General features: G+C 31.1%; 1 protein-coding gene across 1 annotated transcript in view; it reads right to left on the bottom strand.

The window, feature by feature from the left end:
- LOC124361743 overlaps positions 1-19,116 on the bottom strand; it is a 377,563-nt gene extending 358,447 nt beyond the window's left edge. The window contains exon 1 of the mRNA XM_046815700.1: positions 18,985-19,116. Within this exon, the coding sequence (XP_046671656.1) occupies positions 18,985-19,030 (46 nt within the window). The 5' untranslated portion in view covers positions 19,031-19,116. The remainder of the gene's footprint in view (positions 1-18,984) is intronic.
- Between the last annotated feature and the right edge of the window lie 742 nt (positions 19,117-19,858).

Genomic DNA, 19,858 nt, shown 5'->3' with positions numbered 1-19,858 from the left:
CCCGCGATTAAAATTTAGTAAAATCACATCTCTATTAATTACAATATAGTTGGGCCATTTTGTTTCAGCAGTCTAGGAAGTTTGAATCACGAACAGATGAGTTGCTAACGCTTACGTCGACTTTACAACCACATTATTCTCACTGTTTCGATTATGAAAATTATTAGGGAAAGCATTAAGAGGGGCCCCTATCATTATCAACGTAACTGGTTGGACAGATCTAGTCTACTGCGGATGATGGTTGTTGGAGTGAGGGAACTCCGTAGTGACAAAGGTTGATGATAGTTTAGACATGAGGAAGTGATGTCTCCTGCCCGCTTACTCAAGAGATTGTTTTTCCTTCTTCAGAGGTTACATTACTGAGTTATATCTCGCTAACACTCCTGCTCGTGAGATCTCGACTGGAGGTGGTCTCTAACCTCAACCTGTTATATATAACCGTCCTCAATACACGTTCATTCGGAAAGCTAGCACAAAGTTCTATATGACTATTTGCTATGAGAAGTTTAAAAGCGTACTATCATAAGTAAAAAGAGGACCATGGATAGAATCCCATCTCAGTATTCAGGATTTAGTACCTTCAGAAGCAGAAGTTTTACTAAATGATTTGGAGGGCTAAAAGGTCATAAAACTTTTACAGATTCACTAAGTATTGACACTGTGTCATATGCACTTGTATGTTGGCTCACGATGACCATAACGGAATCTCAGCTGCCTTTTTATTTTAAATACAGGTTTTAATAGGAATATATAATTATAGAATAATAAATAAATGAATAAATGGTTTTATTCCTTCCAAAAACAAAAAAGTTAATGTGAAAAAATGAACATCTTGGAATTAAATGGCTACTTTTATAAGTATTGTGGCCAGTATAAACATAGCAAAATAAAATACACTGTTTGTGTCAGAGTCCAGTTTCTTAACATGCTTCAACAGCCGAGTCGCTCTCTATGGCATCTGTGTCTTAACACTAGCATTCGGCTTATCAATACACTTCTATACCTTACTCACGAGACAACAACTAGCTTGAAATATATTACAAAAAATATTGTGTAATAAGTAAAAATCAAAACCCAGCAAATATACAGTACACTGATTGAAAATTGTTAATTAACTGTAAATATGACGTAATTGTATTATGTAGTGGATATTGTGAGCAATAATTTCTGAACTCTTTCCAATCATCCTGTATTCACTGTATCCAATCCGAAAGCTTGCCATCCCACGATATATTACCAGATGTTTCATTGTAGTTAGAGTAAAATATGTATTGGTAAACTGATTTTGAACTTATTTTCTATACTTATCTGAGTTGAGTTTGAGTTTTTTAGATGCTACCTATTTTATACTTATAGGCATGTTAAATATTTTTTTAAAGCTTAACTCATATGTGTCTATAGTAACATTATTAGGGAATAAGACGACCCTGGGAGCTAGGCGGTGACCTCTAATGTTTAGGTTTTTTTGGGTTAATTTTTTTCATTTAGGACTTAGAGTAAATACTTAAATCCTGTAAATAGTTTAAGTAGCAGTTGTATAAAGCTCTAGAAATAATAAAATATTAAAAAAGCCAAACTTTATATTTTATAAAACGGATATTTATTATATATATTATTTAATTAAATATCCTCAAACTATTTTTTCAGTAATTGCCAGTTTTTGATCTTATTTAAAACAGTCCGAAGCTTTTTCCTATTGTATAAAAGTCTCGTTCCTCTGAACAGCCTCAATTGAAGAACAAGCAATAACATCCAGAGGGCGTGAGTATGCATATTTTGTATTATTATTGTTGTTAAGAACAAACACAATTTACCCAAATTAGAGGGTATTATCCCTTGCGTGTAAAAATGTCGTCCGCTTTTATTTCTGCCACATTTAACAATACGATGGAGTAAATGTTTATGGCATAATAAACACAGTTTCTCTGGAAACGGCGACAGATAACAAGCTGGAACAGTTACGAGGTGATAAACCACACCTCCGTAAATACTGGATAAGAGTGTTAAAGGCCACCTCTAAGATTCATCACTTGGGAATCTGACTTCGTTATAAATACAAAATGCATGTAATGAAATGCTGTATTTTCGCCGATATCAGTTTATAGTTAAAAATTTGTCTTCTTTCAATCCAAAAAATTGCAAAACACTCACTATTCGTGTGCATTTATTTCGTGTGCTTGAAATAAATGCATACAACTCCAGAATATTTAATATATTTATTTGTTTCTATTTAACTAGAACTTTATATTTCTGATAAAAGCTTCTGATTAGTTTACTTTCAATTATGCCCTTAAAACGTCATCGCAGTGTTTGTAGTAACGAATGATATATTATGAATATTACGAATATTTAAAGATAACTCTAATCCGTATTCGTGTTATTTTGACTAATTTCTACGTTATTTTCAATAAAAATTACAAATACGACTTTAGATTGTAAAATATTGATACTCCATGGTTAATTACCCTTGCCTGTAAATATAAATTGACATGGAAATACTGTCTTATTAATAAGTTACACTGAAGATTTAATAGTCAAAACGTCTGTTATGAGGACAACTGAAAAATGTCGTTTGTCTTGCTCTCTTTCCACAGAGCCTCTCTTAAACAAACCGACTTACAGAATTTAATTTTCCATAAATTTTTAACTAAATAATGGTAAAATCGAGTTCAGTGAAAGTGTATGTCACTTTATTGGATTCAACTGAGTTTTAGCAGATTTAACTAAAATTTGTGAATAGAATAAAACCTAGACCAATTTAAAGTGTGACATAATAACGAATGTATCCATGATCTCACATGAATAGTTCCATTTATAAAGTACAAATTTAACATTAATATTATTTCTGGTCACAAAAGTGAGTTCTATGATGGTGCAAGTCAATTCTTTTATTTGGCTAATCGTCATTGAAACCTATCACTCTGTTGGCTGGCACAAAACAATTTTCTGTGTAATTTTTTGGTATTCTGTCTGTTTGCAGGTCATCTCAGAGCAAGTTTTTAAACAAACAGAAGAGTACATCCCATCTCTATGTGAGTGATCTATAAATCCATACTGTTTTTACTTCATTGTAATGATTGTGTATAGAAAGTAAGAAATACACTGCTCATTGTAATGCAGCTGGTATACTATTACTCGATACTTATATAAACATTTAATGATGTTGATGAACAAACGTTTATTTGATCGTATAGAAAGTAAGAAATACACTGCTCATTGTAATGCAGCTGGTATACTATTACTCGATACTTATATAAACATTTAATGATGTTGATGAAGAAACGTTTATTTGATCGTATAGAAAGTAAGAAATACACTGCTCATTGTAATGCAGCTGGTATACTATTACTCGATATTTATATAAACATTTAATGATGTTGATGAACAAACGTTTATTTGATCGTATAGAAAGTAAGAAATACACTGCTCATTGTAATGCAGCTGGTATACTATTACTTGATACTTATATAAACATTTAATGATGTTGATGAAGAAACGTTTATTTGATCGTATAGAAAGTAAGAAATACACTGCTCATTGTAATGCAGCTGGTATACTATTACTCGATACTTATATAAACATTTAATAATGTTGATGAAGAAACGTTTATTTGATCGCAAACAATGACATAATTATTAGGAGAGTAACAAAGTTAGAGTTTTACGTGTCGTTGATTGATACAAATGTCTCAGTGGGCATAACCGGAACACAACGATGGGCCTGCGTTAAACATTTCAAAAGATTCTTTCGTTTCTCTACGGCAAAAAATAAATTCTTATTATTATTGACGCTATGATTCGTTATCATCACCAATTTCCCCGAACGAGAAAATCAAGTGATCACACCTCTGTATACTAAGTAAAAAATTATTAAGATTGATTTGAATATTTAAAAACAAATGTAACTTTTTAATGCAAATATTCATCTATCTTTACTCATGAATGTTGGCGTGATGGCTCCTAGATGGTTAGAAATAAATATAATTTATTGTTTAATAACAACATAAAGTATAAAAGGGATGCAGAATTTACAACTGTCATATGTTACAAAAAAAGTCCATACGATTTTATTTTTATTACATAACACGATGAAAAAGTCCTCAAACTTTTTATTATTTCAGATCTTTAGTAAAACGCCTTTTGTAAATTCAAAATATGAATATTCAATAAAATATATGCTTATAGTTAATATACATTAATATAAATTAAAATATTGATATAGTGAATTTTTTTTAAATCTGTTTTGTTTAACATAAGATTATTTTCCATAAATTAAAATTATAATCAAAATTAAGACAAGTATGCTTATTAGAACTATCATTTATCATTCTAACTGTATAGACAATCCTCTTAATTTGTTTGTTCAAGACAACCTTTTTAGTTACATTTAAAGTTAAAGCTAAAACACACACTGAAATAATCATTCTTTATTCCATTCAGAGGGAGTGCGGCAAATCGCAGCTTACTTCCGGTAAAATAAACATCCGCTAATGTCTAGGTTTTGTTGTCGCACAGCTATCTCCGTGCGCAGTGCTCTACTTCTTATCTACAACCTCACTTTGTCCGGAAAATATATTTGTATCGCTTCAGATTTTTCTTCCCATGTTTTCAAACTGACCTGTATATTTAAATAAACATTTTATACAGCAGGTCTTCAAAGTTTGTCATTTATATAAACAATGGTATCGTTTATTCAGTAAACTATGTCATTAGCTGAACTATGATCTCATGCGATCCCCGTTAAATATTTCGGAGATAATATTAGATCTTTCATCTGGAAAGTCTATAAAATCCTCAACTTATATTATTCTGGTCATATTCAAATTAGTGTAAGGCAGCAATCACTAAGTTCTTAACTTATATAATTGTATTACGTTCTGAAAATAGTTTAACGTTTGTCATACACATGCAGGTAAGTTAGATATTCTAACATATTCTAATATAAATTTGGATAGAATGAACTTTTATTTCACTCTAGTCAAACCAGGTAGGGGTGCGCCATAGCACGTGTCAGGATTTGCTGAGCTTGCATAATACCGTGAAAGTCTACAACTCATTCTTTCTAACAAAACGAAAAAAAGCAGAGACATATTTTTCAATTCCCTGGCAGGCATAACAGAAATGTTGATATCAATAATTACACTAAGCCACAAATTTGCGGGTGGTCATGCTCCTTTATAAAATTCACTCCTGTCTATGTAGTAATTAGTTTCAATCAAAATTTAGTGTATAGGAAAATCTTTTCTCAAAATATCTTATTACACGATGCATTCACATTTTTCTAATTGAGTTGGTTTTCATTGCAGTGCATAAAATTCACATGGCAAGCTACTAAATGGTGGGGTATTAAGCTGCTTGTGATAATATTTTGTATGTTTAATTTGTTTAAATTGTTCGCAATTTGTTTACAAATTTGTTTATTCTGTAATTTTAAGCTAGCTTGCCATCATCCATAAGATGAAAGTAAAATTATTAGTTGTTTTATTGATTATTAGTGTATTCGTTCAGTTTTTTTTATGTTAAGGGATTTTATTTTATATGCAAAATGTCAGCTAAATCGAGTCATAAAAGTTGTTCGGTTTAAGCACCTGTTTTTATTTCATCACTATATAGACAGAGAGAGAGAGAGAGAGAGTTTGAAAGCTAATAGTAGCAATCGGAAAACAGAAAAGTAGAACTGGGAGTAGAAAAGTATTATGAAGTGCTTTGATAACTAGTCAAGTATTTATTGTAACTTATCGCTATGTGCCAATTACACTTTAACGCAAGACCTTTATTCGTTGTATGGGGGATACACACGATTTCTTTTGCGCACCGTATCGTTTCAAACCAGCATAAAAGAATTCAGGTGGTAGTTCCTTAAAACACAAGAAATATTTACAAATCTTTTGTCTTTAAATTAGTTCAGGATGAGTTTCATACGGTTCTAGGAATTTACTTCGATCTTTTATGTTTTGAAACTGGAATGTAGCAAACTTTCCAAACGCCCATCATATAGAAAAATTAATAATTTACAGCAAACAGGCCAAATTAGCCATAAGACCAAACCAAGACATATATACAATCATAATCTTTATTAACTCTGGAAGTCATAGCTTTAGATTTTCTTGAGCGTAGCGACTGTCGCACCTTGAACCTTCTGATGCCGTTTTATAAAACAAAGACTGATTTTAATATCTTTCTGTGAACATATTTCCAAGATAAATAAATTTTATTGCATCATCCAATGCATCCAAATCACGTTTAATGAAAGTGAGATGGACCGACACATAATTCACTAACATATATAATACCGAAAACTGATTGGAAATTCTGTCACGTACCTTCACGTCGGAAACTAATGTTAAGCAGGAGCTATAAGATTTACACATCCTGTCAGCAGAACTGAAGGCCGAGTGGTCTACTGCGTCAGTGTTAGAGATCTGAGTTCGATATATATATATATAGTCTTTGATAGCAGCATGAGTTAGAAATAGCGCAGTTTGAAATCATGTCTTTGATAGCAGCATTATTATCAGTACCGATGACCTTGTACTGTATCGACTGTACCCCACATTGCGTTTAATAGCAGCCTTGCACAGTCCGGTGGCTTGGGAAGATGGGCAGAGTAAGTCTTAAAAAGGGATCGGTCTCCCCTTAAAAAATGTTACACTAATATGTATTGTTGAATCAGAAATTAAACTTTAATGCTGGCTTGAATTTAAGTTATTAAGTTTTATTCCAATGAAGATCAATAGACTTTCCCATCTTTAGTGGAAAACTTACTTATGGCAAATTTGAAGCAATAAGTACAAAACGAACTTCACTGAAAGAACGTATCTGTAAGTACCTCCGTGTACTTTTATTTTCAGACAAGATAACAAAACTGCATTACTTGATTAAACTAGCTGGTATATAACAATAAAGGCTTAGCTTGTAATAAGTTAATGTAGCCATATGGACACTGCGTGCTGGTAATTTAAATTTTGCACTGATCGACAAAAATATAAATTTTAAATAATAAATTACAGGCAAAAAACACTTAACATTATAAACAAGTATACTGCTGTCGGACTTCACATAGGGATAACGCAAAATGCACGATCGCCTCACATAGTTACAACAGACTTTAAGTAATGTGGTTAGAACATGTATGGATACTGGTCGTATATAATCCTAAATTGTAGCTCATATACCGTCCAATATTGAGAGGAGCCTAATAATTTACCTACAGCCTGAGGTGAAGTAAAGTGCATTAATTATCAAGCATGAACTGTGAAACACACAATTACTCTGAATGTAATATATCTCTGAGTATTGTATTTTGAGACTCCACGCTATTTTATTTTTGTTAGATAGTGATATGAAAACATTGATGCATTTTACATACCTAAGTTTAATTTAAATTTTTATATAGTAGCAAAGCGAAAGACTAGAAAATTGTAAATTTATCTATATCTTACAATACCAAGTAGGCGTGCTAAACAATGAGGGACTCGTTAGCCAAGTGCAATAAAATTAAATACGGTCTGTAACTACATAATAAAGTCTCACACATTCTATATATTTCTATTTTCAATCGGTTTTCATCTATATTTAACTTGGTATATAACTTGTAATAATGCAAAGTCGGTATATTTGTACACAGCTGTGTAAGGATCAACAAGATGAGAATACATTAAATGTATTGATTAGTAAACTTTTTGATTAAAAACCTTCTTCATCTAAAAAAGGTTTGTACAAACCCACTGGTTTATAGTTATAATCTTTGTTATAGTAACATATAAGTATGTATAACATATAAATAAACCTTTTTGGTTACTCCGAAGCAGAATAATAGAAACTCAATGTTTGAACGACGGAATAAAATTTATTAAAATGGTCCATCTACTTTATATCATTAGAGTGCTGCGTTACAGGCAGAATTTTTAATCACTAAAGGAAATGCAAACTAAAAATATTAGTTATATTTTTAATTTAATTATTTATAGTGTATCTTATTAAAAATTTAAGTAATAATAATCGTTGTTATAACAAAGAACATTTCAATGTATTAGTGATAGAAGAATATTTATTATTTAATCTTTGCTTTTCGTAAAACGCTTATTCAATTATGTGACGGAGGTAGGAGACGTTTATTGTAAGGGCATAATAATCCAGATGAAACATTTTTATCACACGGACACAACAATTATTTAAGTAACTCTACCTGTATTACTAATCTTGGTTTTAGCTCCAGTTCACCAGCTCCAGTCTTACGTGTAGCATTGCATTTTTTATTGAATCGGACCTTCCCACTACAACTACGTACTCAAATTATTGCTTAACTCCTTGGTATCCACTGTTTCTTAATATAAATGAAATTGAGGCATGATTTAATGAGATTTTCAGTCCCCTCTTGTATGATAAGGTAGAAGCGTCTACACCACGTGTTGTAACAGTTTTCACTGATATTGCGTAAAAATCTCAAATCTACAGCTCATTTCATTCTAGAAATCCATAGAAATCATTCTGTAGAATATAATTATCATGCAAAATGTAAAGTCTACTTATAAAACATTTCAGAACATATATTATGAAATGATACATTCACATTTTTATTCATTAAATTGGGTTACATTTAATTTTATCCACCAAGTCCCAATAATTTAATGTTGTTTCTTGTTGCCATTCAACATCAAAACACTCACTACTATACGTTTAAAATCAGTTGTTTTATTCAAAGTCTGGGCTACGAATAGAAGATGTTTCATTAAAAGTTTAACACAACACTCACACTCGTAATATTTATACACTTACACGTCAATGGCTAAAGTTTATAAAACAATACGATTAAACTACATGTCGTTTAACAGATTTGGATGTGGTTGCATGCGAAGTTTTAAATGTATATTTCAGTTCAATATATTATGTGTTACTAAGTCTGTTACAATTTAAAAGCTATACTATACTATTAGCTGTACTCAAATTATTTACAGATTTATTTATTCTGGATTTTTCTTGATCCAAAATGGTAGGACTAATTTATAAATGATTGAAACACTCAAAAAGATCTCATTGAATGTCATAAACTATTATCGAACTCGACGCTACCAATATATTCATGAAGTTTCATGCAAATTCTATGTTAGTTCTTTCTCCGGATATCGTACATATAGACAGAAACACAGAAATGATATTTTCAATCTCCTTTTGTGATAAGTTTCGCGGACACTCAGCCAATGACATATGTTTTACATTCTGAACTCACAGTTATATGAATACCACAAACATATGAATTTGTGTATATCATAGCGCCTATAATATACACAATTTATATAACAGCAAGTGTATCAGTATTCAATAAATATTTTATTACTTTTTTTACCTTAGTTTTTCGATAGTGCTATGTTACATTAAGACTTAAAAACAACAAGACAAGTGTATCTGCTGTGAGGCTATACATTGTCAGAAGAAAGAGAATATTTTATTATACGTCAGGCTTCAAACAGATTCCTGATTCCGGGATTTCTGTGAGGTGGACAGTCGACAGAAGAGGGGTTAATAATGCAGTCCGTCATTAGAAGGGATTGTTCCCACAGGGTAGACCATCTTCACAGTAAGACCCACATTAAACTTGCATGCGATGTTTCCGACCACTTTCACATATCCATGTTTTTAATCCTTATATTTGTCTTGTCTAGTTATATAATATCGAAACAAAGTACATAAAACATTTTTCAGGATTTAAGAAGATATAACACTATTTCACGTTTTAAACATGTTATCTTTCCTAACTTTTTACGCACGCATAATTTTAATAACATTCTTCAAACTATCAATTTTCAAATGCCGAGGTAGCTGCAGCATATCATGGATTATTCTAAAAACAGCTCATAAAGTCATATAGTGTAAGGACAGTTAGTAAAGTATTTTCTTCAGATGGTTAAAAATACAGTTTCTTTTTTAATTTTCGATGCTGGATTTGCATTAATAAATCGAACAAGACTTTTGCTGACAGGAAAATATGGTTTTTCTATAAAGAGCAATACTAATAATACAAAATTTATTGAATGTTCTATTTATAATCCTTACGTCAACCTAATTTCCAGGCAATTGAGTGTGATCAAAAATAAGGACCTGTGATGTCAATCAGAAGTTAAAGAGACGTACGTGTTAAGTTAAGTTGATCAAGAAGCTAAGTTGATCAGTGTAAGATATTTTTTTTTGTATTGTATATAGTTTGTATTCAACAGGAGATTTGATTTAGAAGATAACAGAGTTGATCAGAAAGTTAATAAATTTCACACACAAAATTTAATGTTCACAAAACTTTATAAGTTTTAGTCTTTTGTAAACATAAAAGGCACATTCTGTTTAATAATCGTGATCCCTGGACCCCACTTAACCACTTAAGCCCAGGATCTTTAATGCAAACAAAATGCTTATCCATTACTGAACTCTGTTATGCTTATAATTATTCCTCTCTAATATTTACTTATTCAAATATTACTTTTCGCAAAAAAAATATTTCTTACGAAATTTAAATTTACTTATATATGGAGTTTTTAATTTTTAATAGAAGGGTTTATTTTGTAAGTTATTTGACACCAATGCCTAGTTTTAATTTATTTTTAAATCTGACAATCATTTTTAAAATATACGATATACTTGGCAGATATTTATCTGGCAAGAACCGTGTTGCCTATCATCACAGCAATCGGGGTTTTGCAGATTCAGAATAATTAAAAAGTCGAGCTAAAGTCGACATTCTAATAAAGTGAGTCTGCCCTGGAATCAATCCGTTATTGCTATTACGAAGCCCCTACATACAAGTCAGGCATGCGAGCTATGCACGTTTATTTCGTACTCAAAGGACCAGGCTGAGTGGTCACAGGAAACAGAAGTCTTTGTTGAAAGAATTCCACAATGAGAATGAGAATGGTATTGCAACAAAGTTGTGTTTTTATTTGATACAGCTGTATTTATTTTTCCAAGAAGCTTTCTCCTTGAATGTTTCCCGTTGCGTCCAATAAAGGATTATCACTTGGATTTATATAAAAGCAAATCCTTGAAGAAAATCACTTTTGTAGCTTTGGCATAAAAATAAAAAAAAATTCTAATTAATATATTTTATCCTCAAAAACACTCAATTTTATATATAGTTAAGAATTCTGTAACGTCCTTTACACAAAATAATACTTCTTCAAAGTTCAATACTGCTATTATAGATTCAATAATGTTATAATATTATTTTTTATTTCAATAATAAGCTTTAAAACCTATCGAAGTTTTATAAATATTTCCATCGATAATAATGAGTACCGGGTAAGTAGCGCAATCAAATACAACCAGTATGTTTCTGTATCCTCAAATACAGAACAAAGTTAAATACTTCGTATTGTTAATAATACTGTAAATCAGATTAAATTTAACAGCACCAGGAAACAATGTCTATCTATCTATCTATGTACATACACGTATATACTCTATTAAATATATTAGCTATACCTTTGAATTCTGTAGCATAATCCAATGTTGCTTTAAACCGATAGTGTACATTAGTCCAATCACTGTATATGCTACTCGACTGAAGCTAGTAAACTAATTTGTTTTTACTCAGTTAATGATCTTGTAATCCAGAATCATTATAACAGCTGTTAATGTATCAACTATCAATTCTCATGATGTGGTCGCAAATCCATAAATGATATTGCAGTTTTGTTATTTATTAATAGTAATTTTTTAGGCAATTTAAAAACAAATTTTTTGTATTGCTACATGAAATTTACAGTGCTAAAGACAGGGGGACTACTACAGTTCCCCCTCTTTAAAACTCTCTCTGCTGAAATATTTAATGCCACATAAATGATTTTTACGGTAAACCACATTGATATCATATTATATTCAGCACTTATGTAGCAATTTTAATTTAAGAAAAGTAAGATGTATCCAAATATTAACTTGTAAGTTTATAATTTGAAAACTGATTGAATAAAATTATATCATTACTTCCCATATTTAGAATTTTAAAAGAGGCACTATAAATGTATTTTATTGTGACTGTACAGAATAAAATTTTGTTTTTATATTAATGAGGCAAGTAAAAATCATGTTCAGCTATAAATAATCCACTACATAACAAAAATATTAGGCTATCTACGAACCAATATTTATGAAATGTCTTTTACTGGAAGATGAAGTAATTCAAATCAGGTGTCAACTAATGACTTATTCTTAATAAAAACCCATAGCAGTTACCCGCGGCTTCCCATGCAATACCGTAGGCTTTGCTCGTGTACGAAATAAGTATCGTTCAAGTAAGTGATATTTTCCCAATCTGAAAATATTTAAAAAAGTGTATATTTACGGCCATTTGAATTTACTTTATTTTCAATATTATTTGTTCCATAGTTTTATATATATATATATATATATATATATATATATATATATATATATATACGCACACATGCAAGGTTTGAGCAGCATAGTTATGTCAAAATACAACTAAGATTGGTTTCATAGCATTCCTTCAATTTGTAGTTAGGTAGTAAATTTGTATTTTATATATATATATATATATATATATATATATATATATATATATATATATACATATATCTTACAGTACTGAACAAGCACTGCGTACTTAATATTTGCTTATATGTACAGGTAAAAATATTCACTTTATTTGAACTTTATAATTTCTTATCTGGGTATTTTCTTAGTCTGTTCTTAATATCAGTTGCAGAAAAGGTTGCAATAAGAGAGTTGTTATGAGGTTTTCTCCACAGTTTTATACTATAATTAAAACAAATTGAATATAGTGGTTATATTAAATAAATATTTGGTTACGCTGTCCTAAAACAATGTATACACAAAACAGTTTTGACAGGATTTTTAAATTAATATTCCAAAACTATAGATACAAATATGGGATATCTCGCTACTTTATAGACCAGTGGGTTGTAGCGCACTTCGGTTTTCGAGATGTGAATAGGCTGATGTTCTTACAAGGGACCATAAGAATTTCCTTGTATTACAATCGGTGTAATAGTTTCCGCGTGAAAGTAAATCAAAGAAAGGCACTTTCGCTTTTACAATATTACAAGGATATGGATATAACTTTGTAACCGTACATAATATGGTGATTGTGGAGGATCAGATACTAAAGTGTGTCCACTTGTAGTGTTCAAAGGGTTAATTTTGTTGTTACTTAAGGGTCTGAAACTAGACGATCTCGCTTAGAATATGTTTACCGTACTTTACTACAGTTGAAAAGATACATTCCGTAGTACCATGTATAAAGGGTCATAAAGCTACAGCAAGCAGTACTATAACCGTTGAAATACTGAAATTTGGTAACTGACAATAATGATGATACAGTGTGATATCGTTTTATTTTAAACAAGTCCTGGTAGTTAGGTAATGGTATTTATGACTTGTACAGAGGCTAGACTTTTAGTACATATTATGATTAAGCAGTTGTACGCTAAATGACGGAGAATCGAGTAAACCGAATGTTCCTATTATCGTAAACGTATCTTCCCCATCAATGTAATGAAATTAAATCGTATAACACGCTCTGTCAAAAGACCCAAAAAGTGATGATATTTTACCATTCAAAGTAAAAAACTTTCCTCATTTATTAGGTATCGCGATATAATGTCTTGATTGTATTGTTTGATTAAAACTTTTTAACTTTGTGATTTCCTCGTTCACATGGTTTTTTTAACGTTAAAAAGAATTGCGTTTCTACCTCTAACTTTGATTTTTTTATCCTCAAAGTTCTTACTTGAGGACTTTAATTTCTGTCAAGACTTATGGCACATAAGGTTAAACGGACAGACGACATGATTTCAAGAAGTCTCTGTTGGTCCCTAATAAATAATAACAATGTTATTACTATAGTCGATATTATCTTTTTTATTAAAAATTAAAAATCATTTATGTTGCAATTTCTTATGCTAAATTTTATTTTTATGTTTATTTGGACGTACAGAACAAAACCTTTAACTAATTTGATGTCACCTAATAATAAATATTGTAACTCTAGATTTTTACATATTTCACTCTTAATGTATTTTATTATTTATTGTAATAGAAATTTCACATAAAGCAAGATATTAGTTATCTAATATTAATACCAACATGACATATTTGCATATAACTGAACATCTAAAAAGGGAAAAAATCCTAGTTTTATATGAAATTAAATTAAAAATGCCTTTATCAAAGAGGCGGGCTTAGGCTATCAAGCCCTCTCTACCACACAACCTTATATTTTATACAGTAAGTTTAAAATACTTTGATAGGATTGCGGTAAATTATTAACTTATACTTAAAATAGATAATATTTTTTTTATTTCATACAATATTAAATTGTGCTACAATAACCATATACACAGAGTAACACAGAAAATATGAATATATAACAGTACTTGCATGATGGATCATAAACAGTTACATGTAGATGAGTATCAAGTTAAGTTTAAAATTGCATATTTTAATTTAGCTTATAACTCTTTTCAAATATGCTTTTTATTTAAATATTCAAGCAATGATCGTTTGGATGTAATTTTTATCTTGAAAACTATTGACAAATTTCCTATGAGAAATTAAAGCTGATGTCAGCCGGACATAGTTTGGTGGAGATCGATGGGAGGCTATGAAATGAGAATGTTTGTAAAATTATATTTTCTTAGCTCGAACCACTTAAAACCATCCGACTTTTAGATAAATATTAAACTATCACCAACTTTCAGTCTCTTATGTGACGAGTCCTGTGCCGAGGAGTGAAAATGTGATTGATATAACAAAATATAGTCTCTTACTTTTAAATCTTTCATACCGTTCAATAGAATGTCAAACGAAGCTTCCATGACAGATGATTGGTATTAAGTGTGCCAAGGTGTAAAAATGTGATATGTAAAGGTGTTTTTTTTATTTTTAACTCTTTCATACCCTTAAATTTCGATGTCAAACGAAGCTTCCATGACAGATGATTGGTATTAAGTGTGCCAAGGTGTAAAAATGTGATATAACAAAATATAGTCTCTTACTTTTAAATTTTTCATACCGTTCAATAGAATGTCAAACGAAGCTTCCATGACAGATGATTGGTATTAAGTGTGCCAAGGTGTAAAAATGTGATGTGTAAAGATGTTTTTTTTTTACTTTTTAACTCTTTTTATACCCTTGAATTTCGATGTCAACTAAATTAGAATGACAGACGATCGTTATTAAGTGTGCCAAGGTGTAAAAATGTGATATGTAAAGATGTTTTTTTTTATTTTTAACTCTTTTGATACCCTTAAATTTCGATGTCAACTAAATTAGAATGACAGACGACCGTTATTAAGCGCGCCAAGGTGTAAAAATGTGATATGTAAAGATGTTTTTTTTTATTTTTAACTCTTTTGACACCCTTAAATTTCGATGTCAACTAAATTAGAATGACAGACGATCGTTATTAAGCGCGCCAAGGTGTAAAAATGAGGTATGAAAAAATATTGTTTCTTCTTTTTAACTCTTTTGATATCCTCGGATTTCGATGTCAACAGAAATTAGCGTGACATACGATCGGCATTAATTGTGTAAAGATGTAAAAATGTGGTATAAATATGTTGTTTCTTATCTATTAACTCTTTTGATATCCTCGGATTTCGATGTCAACAGAAATTAGCGTGACATACGATCGGTATTAAGTGTTCCAAGGAGTAAAAACAGGATATAAAAAACATAGTATCTTATTATTAACTCTTTTTATATCCTCGGATTTCGATGTTAACAGAAGTTAGCGTGACAGGCGATCGGTATTAAGTTTTACAAGGAGTAAAAATTGGACATAAAAAACATAGTATCTTATTATTAACTCTTTTGATATCCTCGGATTTCGATGTCAACAGAAATTAGCGTGACATACGATCGGTAATAAGTGTTCCAAGGAGTAAAAACAGGATATAAAAAACATAGTATCTTATTATTAACTCTTTTGATATCCTCGGATTTCGATGTCAACAGAAGTTAGCGTGACAGGCGATCGGTATTAAGTTTTACAAGGAGTAAAAATTGGACATAAAAAACATAGTATCCTATTATTAACTCTTTTGATATCCTCGGATTTCGATGTCAACAGAAATTAGCGTGACATACGATCGGTATTAAGTGTTCCAAGGAGTAAAAACAGGATATAAAAAACATAGTATCTTATTATTAACTCTTTTGATATCCTCGGATTTCGATGTCAACAGAAGTTAGCGTGACAGGCGATCGGTATTAAGTTTTACAAGGAGTAAAAATTGGACATAAAAAACATAGTATCCTATTATTAACTCTTTTGATATCCTCGGATTTCGATGTCAACAGAAATTAGCGTGACATACGATCGGTATTAAGTGTTCCAAGGAGTAAAAACAGGATATAAAAAACATAGTATCTTATTATTAACTCTTTTGATATCCTCGGATTTCGATGTCAACAGAAATTAGCGTGACATACGATCGGTATTAAGTGTTCCAAGGAGTAAAAACAGGATATAAAAAACATAGTATCTTATTATTAACTCTTTTGATATCCTCGGATTTCGATGTCAACAGAAGTTAGCGTGACAGGCGATCGGTATTAAGTTTTACAAGGAGTAAAAATTGGACATAAAAAACATAGTACCCTATTATTAACTCTTTTGATATCCTCGGATTTCGATGTCAACAGAAATTAGCGTGACATACGATCGGTATTAAGTGTTCCAAGGAGTAAAAACAGGATATAAAAAACATAGTATCTTATTATTAACTCTTTTGATATCCTCGGATTTCGATGTCAACAGAAGTTAGCGTGACAGGCGATCGGTATTAAGTGTTCCAAGGAGTAAAAACAGGATATAAAAAACATAGTATCTTATTATTAACTCTTTTGATATCCTCGGATTTCGATGTCAACAGAAGTTAGCGTGACAGGCGATCGGTATTAAGTTTTACAAGGAGTAAAAACAGGATATAAAAAACATAGTATCTTATTATTAACTCTTTTGATATCCTCGGATTTCGATGTCAACAGAAGTTAGCGTGACATACGATCGGTATTAAGTTTTACAAGGAGTAAAAATTGGACATAAAAACATAGTATCTTATTATTAACTCTTTTGATATTCTCAGATTTCGATGCCAACCGAGTTTAGAATGACAGATGATCGGAATAAAGTGTGCCGAGGTGTAAAAATATGGCATAAAAAATATAGTTTCTTATTTTTAACTTTTTTATTTTCCGATTGATATGTGAAACAAACCTAGAATGGCTGACGATCGATTTCTTTTTTCGAAAAAAAAACTTGATACAAGTAAGACGTGTTATTTTGATTATACAGGGCAAATTATATTTCAGCTAAGTTACAGATGTTAAAATGTTACGTATGTTGCAATGGTTTTGTTTTAAAGTCAAATTATGGTACTCGTATTAAGACCGTTTTAATAAAAGCTAATATTTAAATTATTCCAATAATAATGATCATGGAATTATAGCTGTGTACTCTCCTAATGACACATACAAACATAATAATTTCACGGATATAAAATCACGCATTACCTTTTCTTTGACTATCTTAATTTATCATTTGCCTTATTATATGTAAATAGAGTACTGAAATTGCTAAACTATAAATATGCATGTTACAGTGATGAAGGCATGAAGGTTGAATAAGCTGAACTTTTTCAATGAAACATACAATTTTATTACTAGATTATTAGATTTATCGCGCGGTGAATTTGCCCTTTATATTGCTAAAGCTTTTCATTTGGTTCATTGGCAAAACAATTATGCATCTACTTAAATGCCACTATTCAAATGCAATTTATAAAGTGTAAGATTACATAATTTTAATACACATTTCATTCAAATAGTCTCCGAAAACCTAAGAGTGATATATATTTGTAGTATATATGTATAATTACAAAGCACACCAAATGCCATACCTAAGGGCTGTCAAACGTAATATATAGTCTAACGTAATTGGTGTCGCATGATATCCTTTTTAAAAATACTTAAAGGACGTAAATAACAAAATATTCTTTAAATATAAACTTTTAGGAGCTTTGCTCTTGTTAAAAAGCAGCTCTGGTACAAGTGAAGGTACTGTAATTTTCAATACGTTGGGCGTTGGGCTGAGATGTAAGATTTTGAGTACATCATCATTAGGTTTTATACTGTCTCTCACTATTGTTTTTGTTTTTCAACAATATTGTGATAACATAAAATTTTCTTGTAATTGAACAGATATCTGTAGTTTAAAGCTACCTTTTACAAAAGATGCAGGACACGATTATAGCTGTTTTATTTGTTTTGAATTGTGCTGATAATGTAGATAATTAAAATCGTCAAGTTTAAGAAATATGTTATAATGAGGGTATAGTATCTTACAATAGGCAATATATGTTTAAGTAAGACTTCAAAATTAATGGAAGCAAAATATTTGTTAACTTTTAAATATTTAGTGAGTTGTAAATGATATATTCCATTTTAACTGTAATAAATACAGAGAGAAAGAACAATGAGTTTGAGTAAAAGTGAAAGGTTTATTACTTTATTCTTAGAAATTTTAAAGCATATGGTATTAAATTTATTTAAGAAGCACCATCTAAGGGCAATAGACTTTTAATGTGACCAATAAGTGACGAATAAATCGTAAAATAAGTTTAAAAAAAATATCTAGATTCCTGTTTATAATTATTATATGAATATATTTTATTTAAAATTCTATCAACTATTCACTTTCTTAAAAAAGTATTGTCTTTATAAAAAAATAAATAATAGCTTGCACTGTCTTAAACAATATTTAATATGCGCGATATATTACTACGCTGTTAATACGTAAACTGTGTCAAATACCAAATGACACTCAAATTTTTTACTTCTACAATTATCAATTTTTTAGATTTGTACGAACTTGGTAATGAATTATTTAAAAAATGAATACAAAACCGCTACAAACCTCATATAATATTGGAAATCCTTGTACAGTTATACAGACCTTGCATCGAAGAAACGATGACCCAGCAGAAGAAGAAAGTCCTCATGATGAAGGATGTCAACACTGCTCACTGACACATTGACACTACATGACCCGTCGGGCGCGCGGTCACACGACTCCCAGCAGCCACTGCGGCAGACAGACTGACTGACGGCCCGTCGCCGCCCCCAGCACGCATGCGTCACCCCCGCCATCCCCCCACAACCCCCGCCATCCCCTCTCTATGTTAACACTCACACCTATGTGTCATTTACCGCGCACTTCACCGGACCACCGCCTTGAGGGCTGTCTCAGCCGAGCTTATTATTAGGCCACTTATACTTTACCGCGAATTTCCCCTCCACTTCCAAGGAACAGGCCTTTTCAACGGCCGATGTTTCTGGAATGAGATAATAGATAATGAGGACTCTCCACTGTCCTTCAGTCAACGGGTTTTAACTATGTCTTGTACTATAGGGTTTATTCCACATATGACCACATAATGCTTTTAATTCTAAATTGGTAAAAGTGAATCAGGCAAGGAAACAGGAAAGGAAACAGTTTTACCGTTCATAAAGACCACATGAATTATAGTTCAGCTGCCAACAGTTTAGCACTACCTATATGATACGTATAATCTGAAAAGTCCTTGGCTACAAGCCACTCATTTGCAGAGTACGGAGACCCCAAACTTAATGAGATGTTCAACATCGCTAAAAGGGTGAATGGAGCCATAAAATAAATATGCTTCATCATGAATTTTCCCGACTCATTTCTAAAACCTAGGCTGGCAGTAAGAGAAGCGATCTCTATTAACATGTATTTTCCTGAATAGGGACATAGGCCACGCTGTAGGAAACCTTCTACATGTTCCTCAACCTGCACCTGTTCATGG

The sequence above is a fragment of the Homalodisca vitripennis genome, chromosome 5 (genome assembly GCF_021130785.1).
Source record: "Homalodisca vitripennis isolate AUS2020 chromosome 5, UT_GWSS_2.1, whole genome shotgun sequence".
Taxonomy (NCBI): Eukaryota; Metazoa; Arthropoda; class Insecta; order Hemiptera; family Cicadellidae; genus Homalodisca; species Homalodisca vitripennis.
The sequence above is the reverse complement of the archived record's forward strand: the minus strand, read 5'-3'. Positions and strand labels throughout refer to the sequence as shown.